The sequence below is a fragment of the Somniosus microcephalus genome, chromosome 20 (assembly GCF_052327205.1).
Source record: "Somniosus microcephalus isolate GS21.2 chromosome 20, FLI_Smic_1.0, whole genome shotgun sequence".
Taxonomy (NCBI): Eukaryota; Metazoa; Chordata; class Chondrichthyes; order Squaliformes; family Somniosidae; genus Somniosus; species Somniosus microcephalus.
Window position 1 is genome coordinate 74,096,157 of NC_141006.1, and position 12,074 is coordinate 74,108,230.

The window sequence follows — 12,074 nt, forward strand, 5'->3', positions numbered from 1 at the left end:
TGTGTACGACAGTTCCTGGCTTGCACTATTTGGAAGACTTGACGGAATGGTGTACAGTGTGTGCTAGCGAGTCCCAATTGGTTCCTCTCGCCAGTGCGTGGACAGCACACTCGCGATGGGACCTCTGCTCATCTTTGTTCTGGTTTAAAGGTCCGGCGGATGCATTTTATTTAAATCTTGAAGATGCTGCTGACAATTCCATTTGTTTTTTTTCCACCTCCCCAGTCACTGATGATCCGCCTCCTTCGAAGAAAATGTTTGTTCTGCGGTCAAAACTTGAGGTGAAATTGACCATTCTCTGCTCCGTTGCTGCCAACTCATTTTGCTAAAAGTTGCATGCTGCTTTTCAAAAAATAAAAAATAAAAAAATCCCCAAATAAGCTGCAGTGGAAAACAAATTGCCTCCACTCTCTTCCATTTGTTAACAATAGTAACAAGTGTGACCGCTTTGGCGATAACTCTGGTTATACTGTAGTTGTGGCAAACGAGGTGCTATAATTGGACCGCAGTCTCGTTCAAATCGCACCCAACTTGTTGATTGACAGATCTAAAGGTTAGCCAATAAAGCGACATTTCATTTTAGATTACTTTTATACAAAATCGCTTTTTTCCCCCCCCCCCTCCCCTTGCACCTTAGGATAAAGGCCCAGAATTAATTTGCAGTGGGTAATAAAAGCGAACGAGCAGCGATCGCCGTTATTACCGCTTTTTGAAACTGAACGCAACTTCGGGACGTAGCGGACGCGCATCCTAACACGGAAATCCTGAAGTTGCAGTCAGTCATTCACTGCTCTGACACTGACTGCACTGTGAACCCCCCACCCCCACAACAATAACCAGGTGAAACGGACAAAAACTTGGGCTTTTCTGCGGTAATCTCGCTGTTCAATACCCCATTCAAAGTTAGACTTTGTTGGATTAGGTGCAACTGGGGGTTTTAACAGCGTATTGATTGCTAAACAAAGGTTATGGCCCTGAAAAACTAATTTTAACATTGGAGTGTCATAATTTATCCATTTTTAATCATTTAAATTTTTAAGATCAAGAGCCCCAATCTTTTTGTTTTGCTCTCAACATTTTTATAAGTTAGAATCAAAGGCGCTTACTCACTTCCTGGTTTGCGATCTGAGAATTCTGCGTTGTGATTGGCTGCTTCAATGGCCTGTTGACTTCACAACAGCTCGCTTTAGGGATTCCCCATTAACGTGCGCTGATTTCAACTGCATGTCGGGAGGGGGGAAAAACCGAACTTCTCGTCACGGAGATCGCGAGGTCTTTTGCAGGAAGCGTACTTCGGGGCTGGCGGCAAACGCCTTTGCTTCGCCGCTGACTGCAAATTACGGGCCAATGTTGTACTTTTTAAAATTAAATAAATAAATCACTGATCTAAAGATTTTGAGAGCTCAAAGTTATGACTGTACTGCACTTTACTGTCAGTAATTAAACCGGATTGGATTGCATCTTTGTTTTGGGAAGTAGCTTGCAATGAAGAAGCTGTGCCGGGATTGTTGTGCTTTTGAGGCCTTGCATGTTGCCGGCAGATTTCTTTCAGTTTAGTAGTGCCCTGTAGTTAGTTTCCTGAAGGCAGAAGTTCCATTTCATGACTGAAACTTGCTGCATTCCATTTATTTAAATGTGGCTAAGCTACATGGGTGTTCCTGGTGATGGTCCCTTTTTTAGTCCAATCTGCAACTGTGTTCCGTTCTATTCTCCAGGAGAAGTTCAAAGTTCACTGCAAATCGGGTTTATGCCGTACTGTAAAGTTTACTCAAATCTGCCTTTACAAGTATAAATGCATCGTCTTGTTTGTGTTTTTTAATTCATTACTGACGAGCCGTGTTCCCTCGGCAGCGTGTTGTTGCGTGCAGTCTGTTTATTTCAGTGCACGGTCCCTTTTTTAAATTTCTGCGCGATTTTTCCAGCGAGCGGCATGCACGGGACCTTGCAGATGGCCGGGCGCCCCGCTTAGAGGGAACATTGCTGACAAGTCTGTGATTCCACTGAGGAATAAACCGCCAATAGAAACTCTCATTGGAATGTTGGCGATGATCAGCTGGCTCTGTGTAATTCTAGTAGCGACGGCTTTGACTTCAAACTCTTCTGTCTTCCCACTTAAAGTACTAATGGCAGCAAGCGTTTTTTTTTGTTACGAGCTACTTTTTGCCGTTGGCCTTTGTTCTTCCAATACCGTATAAAATTATCGGAAAACACCCTGCACGAGCCAGTAATTTTGTTGCAAAGCCGGGACAGGGGCGCTTCCACTGAAAATAAATTGTTGGGACAATAATTTGATTCCAACGCTCTCCGGGCTGGTCTTCCATCTTCCACCCTCCACAAACTTCAGCTCATCCAACACTCTGCCCCGTGTCCTAACTCACACCCAGCCCCGTTCACCCATCACCCCCTGTGCTCACTGCCCCGTGTCCTAACTCGCAGCAAGTCCCGTTCACCCATCACCCCCTATGCTCACTGCCCCGTCTCCTAACTCTCACCCAGTCCCGTTCACCCATCACCCCCTGTGCTCACTGCCCCGTGTCCTAACTCTCACCCAATCCCGTTCACCCATCACCCCCTGTGCTCACTGCCCCGTGTCCTAACTCGCACCCAGTCCCGTTCACCCATCACCCCCTGTGCTCACTGCCCTGTGTCCTAACTCACACCCAGTCCCGTTCACCCATCACCCCCTGTGCTCATTGCACTACATTGGCTCCCGGTCCGGCAACGCCTCGATTTTAAAATTCTCATCCTTTTTCAAATCTCTCCCATGGCCTCGCCCCTCCCCCTCCCTATCTCTGTAACCTCCTCCAGCTCTCTTTCCGCCCCCCCGGCCCGAGATAGCGCTGCTCCTCCAATCCTGGCCTCTCGCACATCCCTGATTTTTAACTGCTCCAAACTTTTGGTCACCTGTCCCAATATCTCTGTGGCTCGGTGTCAAATTTTGTTTGATTACGCTCCCGTGAAGCGCCTTGGGGTGTTTTACTACGTTAAAGGCGCTATATAAATACAAGTTGTTGTCTGCTCACAGTAAATCCCCTCGATTCTTTTTGAGACTCTCATAAAACCTATAGCTTTTCAACTTGCTGCATTAATTTGTTTGTATCTTACAGCCTCCTCTTGAAATTCATTGCATAAGTACCCTACGGCCCACTGGTAGTGGCTACCCTGATCCTCTTTGCTGTTCAGACGCTCTCCATTTTTTTGTTGTTCCATTAAGCTGTTTTAATGACTCCGGAAGATCTAGTGACCTCTGGGTTTTCTCCTGTGCTAAACCTCGTTTCCGTGCTCTTGAACAAATCTGAATGACTAAGTTTTAATACTCTAACTCACTGGGGGCTAAGCCACCCTCTGCCATTTCCCTGCACAATCTAGTGAACAAGTTGGTGGAAGATACAACTTGCTTTTATGCTCCTTTCATGCCTTCTGCAAGTCGCAAAGGGCTTCACAGCCAATGAATTACTTTTGAAGAACAGTCACTTACTTTGCTGCACATGACTTTGTGCATCTCGCTCGGCTTTGTGGAGGGTGGGGCGCAGCGTCTGGAATTCTAGCATCCGGTAACAGCTGCTTACCATTCCTAGTTACGGCTACTAGTTGCTAATGTTGTCCGACCTGGATCAGGTGGAACAAAACCGTGCGTGTGAAAAGACCCTGGTTTGATTTCTGCTTCACTTGAGAATTGGTGAATTTAGTGATGCACATTTGGCAAACCTTTTTTGTCATTTTTCTGCTAGTTCATAGTTGCAGGGCGAAATAGCCTATGATATTAAAGTTGCAATATTCCAGCGCAGTTTCCGCACTGCCTGCAAACCTCCAGAGGCCGTTTCCAAATGGCAAATTGAGTAAAATTGATGGTAGCTGAACTCACTAAGTCTTCCGCTACACAAGAAAAATGTTTAGTTTTCATTGCCTATTGATAAATGATGAAGCATATTCTTGTATTTTTTTTTTTCTAAACCAAGACATTTGGTCATCTTGGCTTTGAGTGACAAGTTATGAGGTTTTTCTGGGGTGGGAGAGGCCTGGGGAGTTGCCACTTCAATCTCCCATTTTGAACTCTGCTCCCTCCCCCCTCCAGATAATTTTGCCCTGTCCACCAGAGTTGGATGTAGCTGTTGGCTGGTTACATGCTGACATATTGGCTTTAGCCTCCATATTACTTGTAATTTTTTTTTTTTTTACATAGCACTCAAGCATGCAATTTGGATACCTCAACAAATTCTATTCTTTTCACAATTATACAGAATACTTCCTCCTACAGTTGGTCAGATAGCTAGGGGCAGATTCATGTATGAAGGTGCCATTTGTTACTTAGTAGGAGAGCACCACTGCAAACTTTTACTATCAAGGCCCTTAAAATAAATGAATAAAAGTATCCCATGGACTCTCTCGCTCTCTCGCTCTCGCTCTCTCTCATCTGAGTCAGAAGGTTGTGGGTCCCACGCCAGGAGCTTCAGCACATAAAGCTAGTCTGACACTCCAGTGCAGTGCTGAGGGAGTGCTGCACTGTCGGAGGTGCCGTTTTTTTGGATGAGATGTTAAACCGAGGCCCCGTCTGCTCTCTCAGGTGGATGTAAAAGATCCCATGGCCACTATTTTGAAGAGCAGGGGAGTTCTCCCCGGTGTCCTGGACAATATTTATCCCTCAACCAACATCACTAAAAACCGATTATCTGGTCATTATCACATTGCTGTTTGTGGGAGCTTGCTGTGTGCAAATTGGCTGCTGTGTTTTCTACATTACAACAGTGACTACACTTCAAAAAGTACTTCATTGGCTGTAAAGCGCTTTGGCATGTCCTGTGGTCTTGAAAGGTGCTATAGAAATGCAAGTCTTTTAAGTTCAGTCTCAAACTTGGCACAGTTTTAGAAATCTCTAGCAAGTTTTTTAAACTGTAAGGTTAATTCTGTATCTTTGTGGCATATGGATGTGTTTTATATTAACAGTACACTTGCTCTCAACACCTACACTTGCCTTCACCCCAGAAGCAAAACCAGGACCTGGATCTACAGTAGAAATGCCAGAGTTATTTTTCTCATGTCACAGTGAAGTTCAAGCAAGATAACTAAAGTGGCGAATGTTTGCAGTATAGACATTAAAAGATAAAATCCCTGCCCTTCATTCAAGGACATAAAGCCTAATCGTGTTTTCTACTCCTGCTCTTGCTCTGTGTGCAACATTCATCCAAATACAAGAGGCCGGGGCACTTGTTGGTGGAAAGAGTAATATCACTTAACCTCCGTCGGAGGGTATTCCCAAATCAATTACAGGAAACTTTGTTATATCCGGCACCGACGGGACCGAGCTGTTGCCGATCTATCAAAACTGCCGGATATACAAAGTTAATGTTGAAGCATACGGAGGTTTTCATCTCCGTATCTGACAACAAACACTGTTTACAAGCTGTTGCTAAGCAAGTCAGCCCGTACCTTGGAAGCGTCTCTGTAGCTTAGCAACAGCTTCAGAGAGACTTTCCAGAGCCCGACTGTTGAAAACAAAGCCACGAGAAGAAAGAAAACAAAGCCATGAGAAGAAAAACAACCTAACAAAACGACTCCTGATTTCTGCCGGTAGATTGAGGTTTCCGGACATACAACCTCCGGATAAACCAAAGTTTCCTGTAGTACTAGAACCACCTTGCTTTACACCCAACCATTGATGTAGTTACTCAAGAGCACTTGGACTCTAGAATAAGATTCCTTTGGCCAGTCTCTCCACTTGAGTCTAGTCAGACTTGTTTGCATCAATATGAAGCAAAATCCCTACTACAACTGTTGTGAAAATGCACCCTAATTAAATAATATACTGTGGCATTACTAATGTACATGCAAATTGAAAATTATGAAACATTGTCCTGCTGAGTTATCCGAACTGCCTGAAATGTGCTTTTTTTTTTTAACTGCTGGCACATGATCAGGATCTTTGAATAAAGACTTCTTGCTTGCCAACAAACTGGCTATCCTTTCCTAATTTAAACTATCAATAGATGTCGTCCTAAACAAACCAAAAATATTGATTAACAGCATTCCCGTTGGTACTCGTGGGGACGAATGCATTCGGTATAATAGGGAAGGGAGAGCGATATGATGAACTTTCTAACCCAGGCTCGTGCCCGTTAACGGTGAGGCTTGATGCCAGGCTGGTGTAGAAATTTACTGTTCAATCCCTAGTATGTGCACGCGCGGTTTCCCAATATCCTTATCGGCTCCATCTGAACTACTTTTTGTCAGACCCATCCATCAAAACAAAAATTTTGCAGTCACTTGTTCAAAGCTTATTGCCAAATTGGAGGCAGTTTTGTGATTTATGGGCCTCCACGGCACCCTTACTTCAGGAGGCTTTCACCACATCAATCCGGGCTTGATTTGAAACCAGGCCCCCCCCCCCCCCCGCCGAGGGCGGTGGGTAAACCCAATCCCCATCAATACCGCAAGCTGCCATTAAATTAAATCTGCACCCAGGGTGCCATAATGGGTGAGAAGCGGCAAATTTAACAATCGGTGCAGTAGAGAGTGCTCCTGAGGTTGGGGCTCTTCACTGCCCTGGAGTAAGCTACAGCATTGTTAGACATTGATTTTCTGAGGTCACATCTCCATTGTTCCATTGACTGTCCCGTGTGTGCTTTTTAGACGATCAGTGTCATTTCGAATAGAAGCTCACATTTTCACCATCTTGATCCATGTAGGCAAGACTTTAATGTTGCTGTGTACCAATGTGGAGTGCCGATGCCACGGAGGCCTCGATTTAATTATTAGGTAAATGGCGAGAAAATAATTGCAATATTTTATAAATGAATGTAGACTAAAGACCGCATTAAATTTTTTAAAAAGTGAGACCACCTGGTATTTTCCTCCCTCTTCACTGCCTAGTGCTGAATGGAAGATCTGCTACCCATTATGGATATTTTAAATATTGCTACCATGTTGGCTGTACAATTGACATCACCATCACCTTTTCACGCAGTTTACTTACTGCCTTGTAAACAGCTTTGTCGGCTTTACTGCACAGAGATTTTGTTTTAAAGTGCCTGTGTCGAGTAGGTGTATTGTCACGTTTCTGTTCCGGCTGCAAATGGCTTTGTAGAACACACGTTTTTTGATTTTTTTTTTTGCTCCTTTTAGCTGTGATAGAAGTCGAGTCCAGTTATTTTTCCTGTTACGCAAAAGACTGATTTCTTGCTCTCGCCTATAGCATTCTTGACTTGTGTGGCTTTCACACTGATGATAAAGAACGGCCATAACTTGTCACCAGGGAGGTAGCTGATACTTATTTATGCAGATGAATGGTCTGGTCCTTTTTAAAAAAAAAAAAAAAAAGATGCATTTCTTTCTGCCTTGGGTTTTTGTACAAATAATTTTAGGAAACTGCTTGGATTGCGATTGCACTATTTTGATCACTTGTGCTTTAACAGTACTCTGTATTTTTTCACTTACTGGTATGCAGTTACGTACCATAATATATTCCTGCTGTGATGTTAGTGTGAAAAAATTAAAGAATTGACTTGTTGAAATAAATAGTGGTCTGGTTGCATTTTTTTTTTAGGTGTTTGGCTTAGTTCACTGCACATTTAAACATGATTTTGAAGATACCGTCTAAGTTAGTGGAGAGCTAGTCATCTAATCTTTCTTTTCTTCCCTATTCCTTGCAAAAGCAGCAGGGGGAATAATGTTTTTTTTAATTGCTGAATGGCACGCACAGCCTTTCTGAGAACATTTATATAATGCCTTTAACAAGGAAAAATGTCCCAAGCCATGTCACAGGAGTATTATAAGACAAAATTTGCATTTTTGAGAACACTAGAAATCAGAACATTTGCAGTGATTTTTCTCATCCCTGGTATACTGCTGTCGTACATTAAAGACTGATGATGTCTGTCAGCCATGGCTCAGTGGGCAGCACTCTCTCTTGCCTCGGAGTCAGAAGGTTGTGGGTTCCTGTCCCGCTCCAGGAATGTAAGCACAACAATCTAGGCTGACACGCCAGTGCAGTGCTGAGGCAGTGCTGCACTGCAGGAGGTGCCGTCTTTTGGATGAGATGTTAAACCGACACCCCGTCTGCGCTCTCGGGGACATAAAAGATCCCACGGCCACTATTTTGAAGAAGGGCAGGGGAGTTAACCCCGGTGTCCTAGCCAATATTTATCCCTCAACATCACCAAAACATTATCTGGTCATTATCACATTGCTGTTTGTGGGAGCTTGCTGTGTGTAAATTGGCTGCCGAGTTTCCCACATTACAACAGTGCCTACACTTCAAAAAGTACTTCATTGGCTGTAAAGCGCTTTGGGACGGCCGGTGGTCGTGCAAGGCGCTATAGAAATGCAAGTCTTTTAATTGTTTCGAGGACAGGCTTGCCTTTGTTTTAGATGCTTTTCCCCTTTTTATTTTTGTGTAAATAAAATTTGCACAGGTCCCACCTCCCTCAGCCCTCTTTATGAGATAAAACCCTTCTATGCTGAGCATTGCTCCCTTCTGTTGTAGCAATGATCAACCTCAGACCTTGCAACGACGCATGCGCAAAGGGGGGCTCATGGGTTGAAGCTTCCCGCATGGGCTACCGCCACCAATCAGCGCAGGGGGCGGGCACAGAAGGCTGGCCAGGAGGGCGGGATTACTGGCGGGCATGTGGCGACCAGCTGATTGACAGCAGTGCCGACCAATCGGGGTCTTGTTGCCTTGGGTAACGGGCCTACAAAGACCAATCAGCACAGGAGGCTGCCCAGGAGAGCAGGATTAGTGGAGGGCACGTGGAGAGCGGGTGATTGACAGCACTGCCGGCTAATAGGAGTGCCGTTGCCTTGGGTAACCGGCTGGGAAGACCAATCAGCGCAGTGGATGGCCGAGAAGGGTGGGATTAGTTATTGGAGGGCGGAGTGAGCGGGTGATTGACAGAGGCGCCGACCAATAGGAGTGGTGTTGCCGTGTGAAACGGGCTGCACCGACCAATCAGCACAGCAGGCTGCCGAGGAGGGCGGGATCAGGCACTGAGGCCCACTGGCATCTCGGGCAATTGTTGTTTAAAATGGCGGCGGTGAGCGGCCGCACCAGGTGTAAGCGCAGGTTCCGGCGATAGGGTCGGTGAATGGAGTTGAGGCAGAATATCAGCCTTGATCATATTGAATGGTGGAGCAGGCTCAAGGGGCCGAATGGTCGACTCCTGCTCCTATTTATTATGTTCCCGTGTTCCAGTGCCAGGGCGGGAGGGCCCAGGGCCTCAGGTCGGCCCCCCATCCACCACCTTAAACATTCACTCCCTCCACCACCGGCACACCGTGGCTGCAGTGTGTACCATCTACAAGATGCACTGCAGCAACTCGCCAAGGCTTCTTCGGCAGCACCTCCCAAACCCGCGACCTCTTCCACCTAGAAGGACAAGGGCAGCAGGCGCATGGGAACACCACCACCTCCAAGTCACACACCATCCTGACTTGGAAATATATCGGCCGTTCCTTCATCGTCGCTGGGTCAAAATCCTGGAACTCCCTAACAGCACTGTGGGAGCACCTTCACCACACGGACTGCAGCGGTTCAAGAAGGCGGCTCACCACCACCTTCTCAAGGGCAATTGGGGATGGGCAATAAATGCTGGAGTTGCCAGCGACGCCCACATCCCATGAAGTGTGAACTGCCCCCAGACCCGCTCAGCCCAACAAAATCCTGTCAGCCGTGGGTCAGTGGGCAGCACTCTCTCTCGCCTCTGAGTCAGAAGGTTGTGGGTTCAAGTCCCACTCCAGAGACTTAAGCACATAAAGCTAGGCTGACACTCTGATGCAGTACCGAGGGAGTGCTGCACTGTCGAAGGTGCCGTCTTTCAAATGAGACGTTAAACCGAGGCACTGTCCGCCCTCTCAGGTGGATGTAAAGGATCCTATGGCACTATTTTGAAGAACAGCAAGTGAGTTATCCCCGGTGTCGTGGGGTCAATCAACATCACTAAAACATTATCTGGTCATATATAAGGCGGGAGGGGGGCCTCCCGTGGAGAGAAATCTAGAATGTTAAAGAGAAAAGACAAGCAGTGCAGGAAAGTGATTGGGGTAAGGGTAACCCGAGTGTGACAGGAAGGGACAGAGCGTACAACCAAAGGAGTGCACTAACAAATCGGGTCCGGGTAAGAAAAAATGGTAATAAGACAAATAGGGCCATAGTAGAAAAAAATGTTAAGATGTCTAAAAATGTTAAAAAGACAAATCTAAAGGCACTGTATCTGAATGCACGAAGCATTCGTAATAAAGTAGATGAAATAACAGCACAAATAGATGTAAATGAATACGATATAATTGCGATTATGGAGACATGGCTGCAGGGTGACCAAGGCTGGGAGCTGAATATCCAAGGATATTCGATATTTAGGAAGGACAGGCAAAAAGGAAAAGGAGGTGGGGTGGTGTTGTTAGTAAAGGATGAAATCAGAGCAATAATGAAAAAGTATATTGGCTCAGAAAATAAAGATGTAGAATCAGTCTGTGTGGAGCTAAGAAGCACCAAGGGGCAGAAAACATTGGTGGAAGTTGTCGATAGGCCTCCAAACAGTAGTGGATGGCATCAAACAGGAAATTAGAGGAGCCAACTTGGGAACAGGCTATCCTAGACTGGGTACTGTGCAATGAGAAGGGGTTAATTAATAATCTTGTTGTGCAGGGTCTTTTAGGGAAGAGTGACCATAACATGGTAGAATTCTTCATTAAAATGGAAAGTGAAAAAGTCCAATCCGAAACTAAGGTCCTAAATCTAAACAAAGGAAACTACGAAGGTCTGAGGAGTGAGTTGGCTATGATAGATTGGGGAGCTTCATTAAAAGGCATGATGGTGGATAGGCAATGGCTAACCTTTAAGGAACGAATGCATGAATTGCAACAGTTATACATTCCTTTCTGGCACAAAAACACTAAAGATAAATCAAATAGGAACAGGAGTAAAAAGCAAGAAAGACTGGCATTTATATTGCACCTTTCACGATGTCCCAAAGCGCTTTACAGCCCATGAAGCACTTTTGAAGTGTAGTCACTGTTGTAATGTAAGAAACATGGCAGCCAATTTGCACACAGCAAGCTCCCACAAACAGCAATTTGATAATGACTAGATAATCTGTTTTTAGTGATGTTGATTGAGGGATAAATATTAGCGAGGACACCAGGGATAACTCCCCTGCTCTTCTTCGAAGTAGTTCCATGGGATCTTTTACATCCACCCGAGAGGGCAGATAGGGCCTCAGTTTAACATCTCATCTGAAAGGCAGCACCTCTGTCAGTGCAGCACTCCCTCAGCACTGCACTGGAGTGTCAGCCTAGGTTTATGTGCTCAAGTCTCTAGAGTGGGACTTGAACCCGCGACCTTCTGACTCAGAGGCGAGAGTGCCACCCACTGAGCCACAGCTGACACATGTAGTCTTTATCTGAGGAAGGAAGTTCTTGCCATGGAGGGAATGTAGCGAAGATTCACCAGGCTGATACCTGGGATGGCAGGAATGACATATGAAGAGAGATTGGGTCGATTAGGCTTATATTCGCTGGAGTTTAGAAGAATGAGAGGGAATCTCATCGAAACTTATAAAATTCTAACAGGACTAGACAGACTAGATGCAGGAAGGATGTTCCCAATGGTGGGGGAGTCCAGAACCAGGGGTCACAGTCTAAGGATAAGGGGTAAGCCATTTAGGACAGAGAGGAGGAGGAATTTCTTCACCCAGAGAGTGGTGAACCTGTGGAATTCTCTACCACAGAAGGCAGTAGAGGCCAATTCATTAAATATATTCAAGAAGGAGTTAGATATATTTCTTAAGGCTAAAGGGATCAAGGGATATGGGGAGAAAGCAGGGACAGGGTACTGAGTTTGGATGATCAGCCATGATCTCATTAAATGGCGGAGCAGGCTCAAGGGGCCGAATAGCCTACGCTTGCTCCTATCTTCTATGTTTCTATGTTTCTGAAATTAAAAACGGAACATGCTGGAAATACTCAGCCTCTGTGGAGAGAGAAGCTCGATGACCTTTCAGCATTTTAATTCAAAGTCACTGCCAGTCTTCACAACTGAGCAGAAATGCTCCAGATGAGCAACCTTACAGGAGAAGCACAGG

General features: G+C 45.5%; 1 protein-coding gene across 3 annotated transcripts in view; it reads left to right on the plus strand.

The window, feature by feature from the left end:
- The window catches only part of cd164l2 (CD164 sialomucin-like 2), a 65,561-nt gene extending 58,049 nt beyond the window's left edge, over positions 1-7,512 (plus strand). Inside the window, exons 6-7 of one of the 3 annotated variants that reach the window (XM_085963008.1) lie at positions 226-281; positions 3,108-7,512. In XM_085963008.1, the coding sequence (XP_085819134.1) occupies positions 226-232 (7 nt within the window). In that variant the 3' untranslated portion in view covers positions 233-281; positions 3,108-7,512. Of the gene's footprint in view, positions 1-225 lie in introns of all 3 variants that reach the window. The other 2 variants (XM_085963009.1, XM_085963007.1) reach the window with 2 other exon arrangements.
- Positions 7,513-12,074: the final 4,562 nt, after the last annotated feature.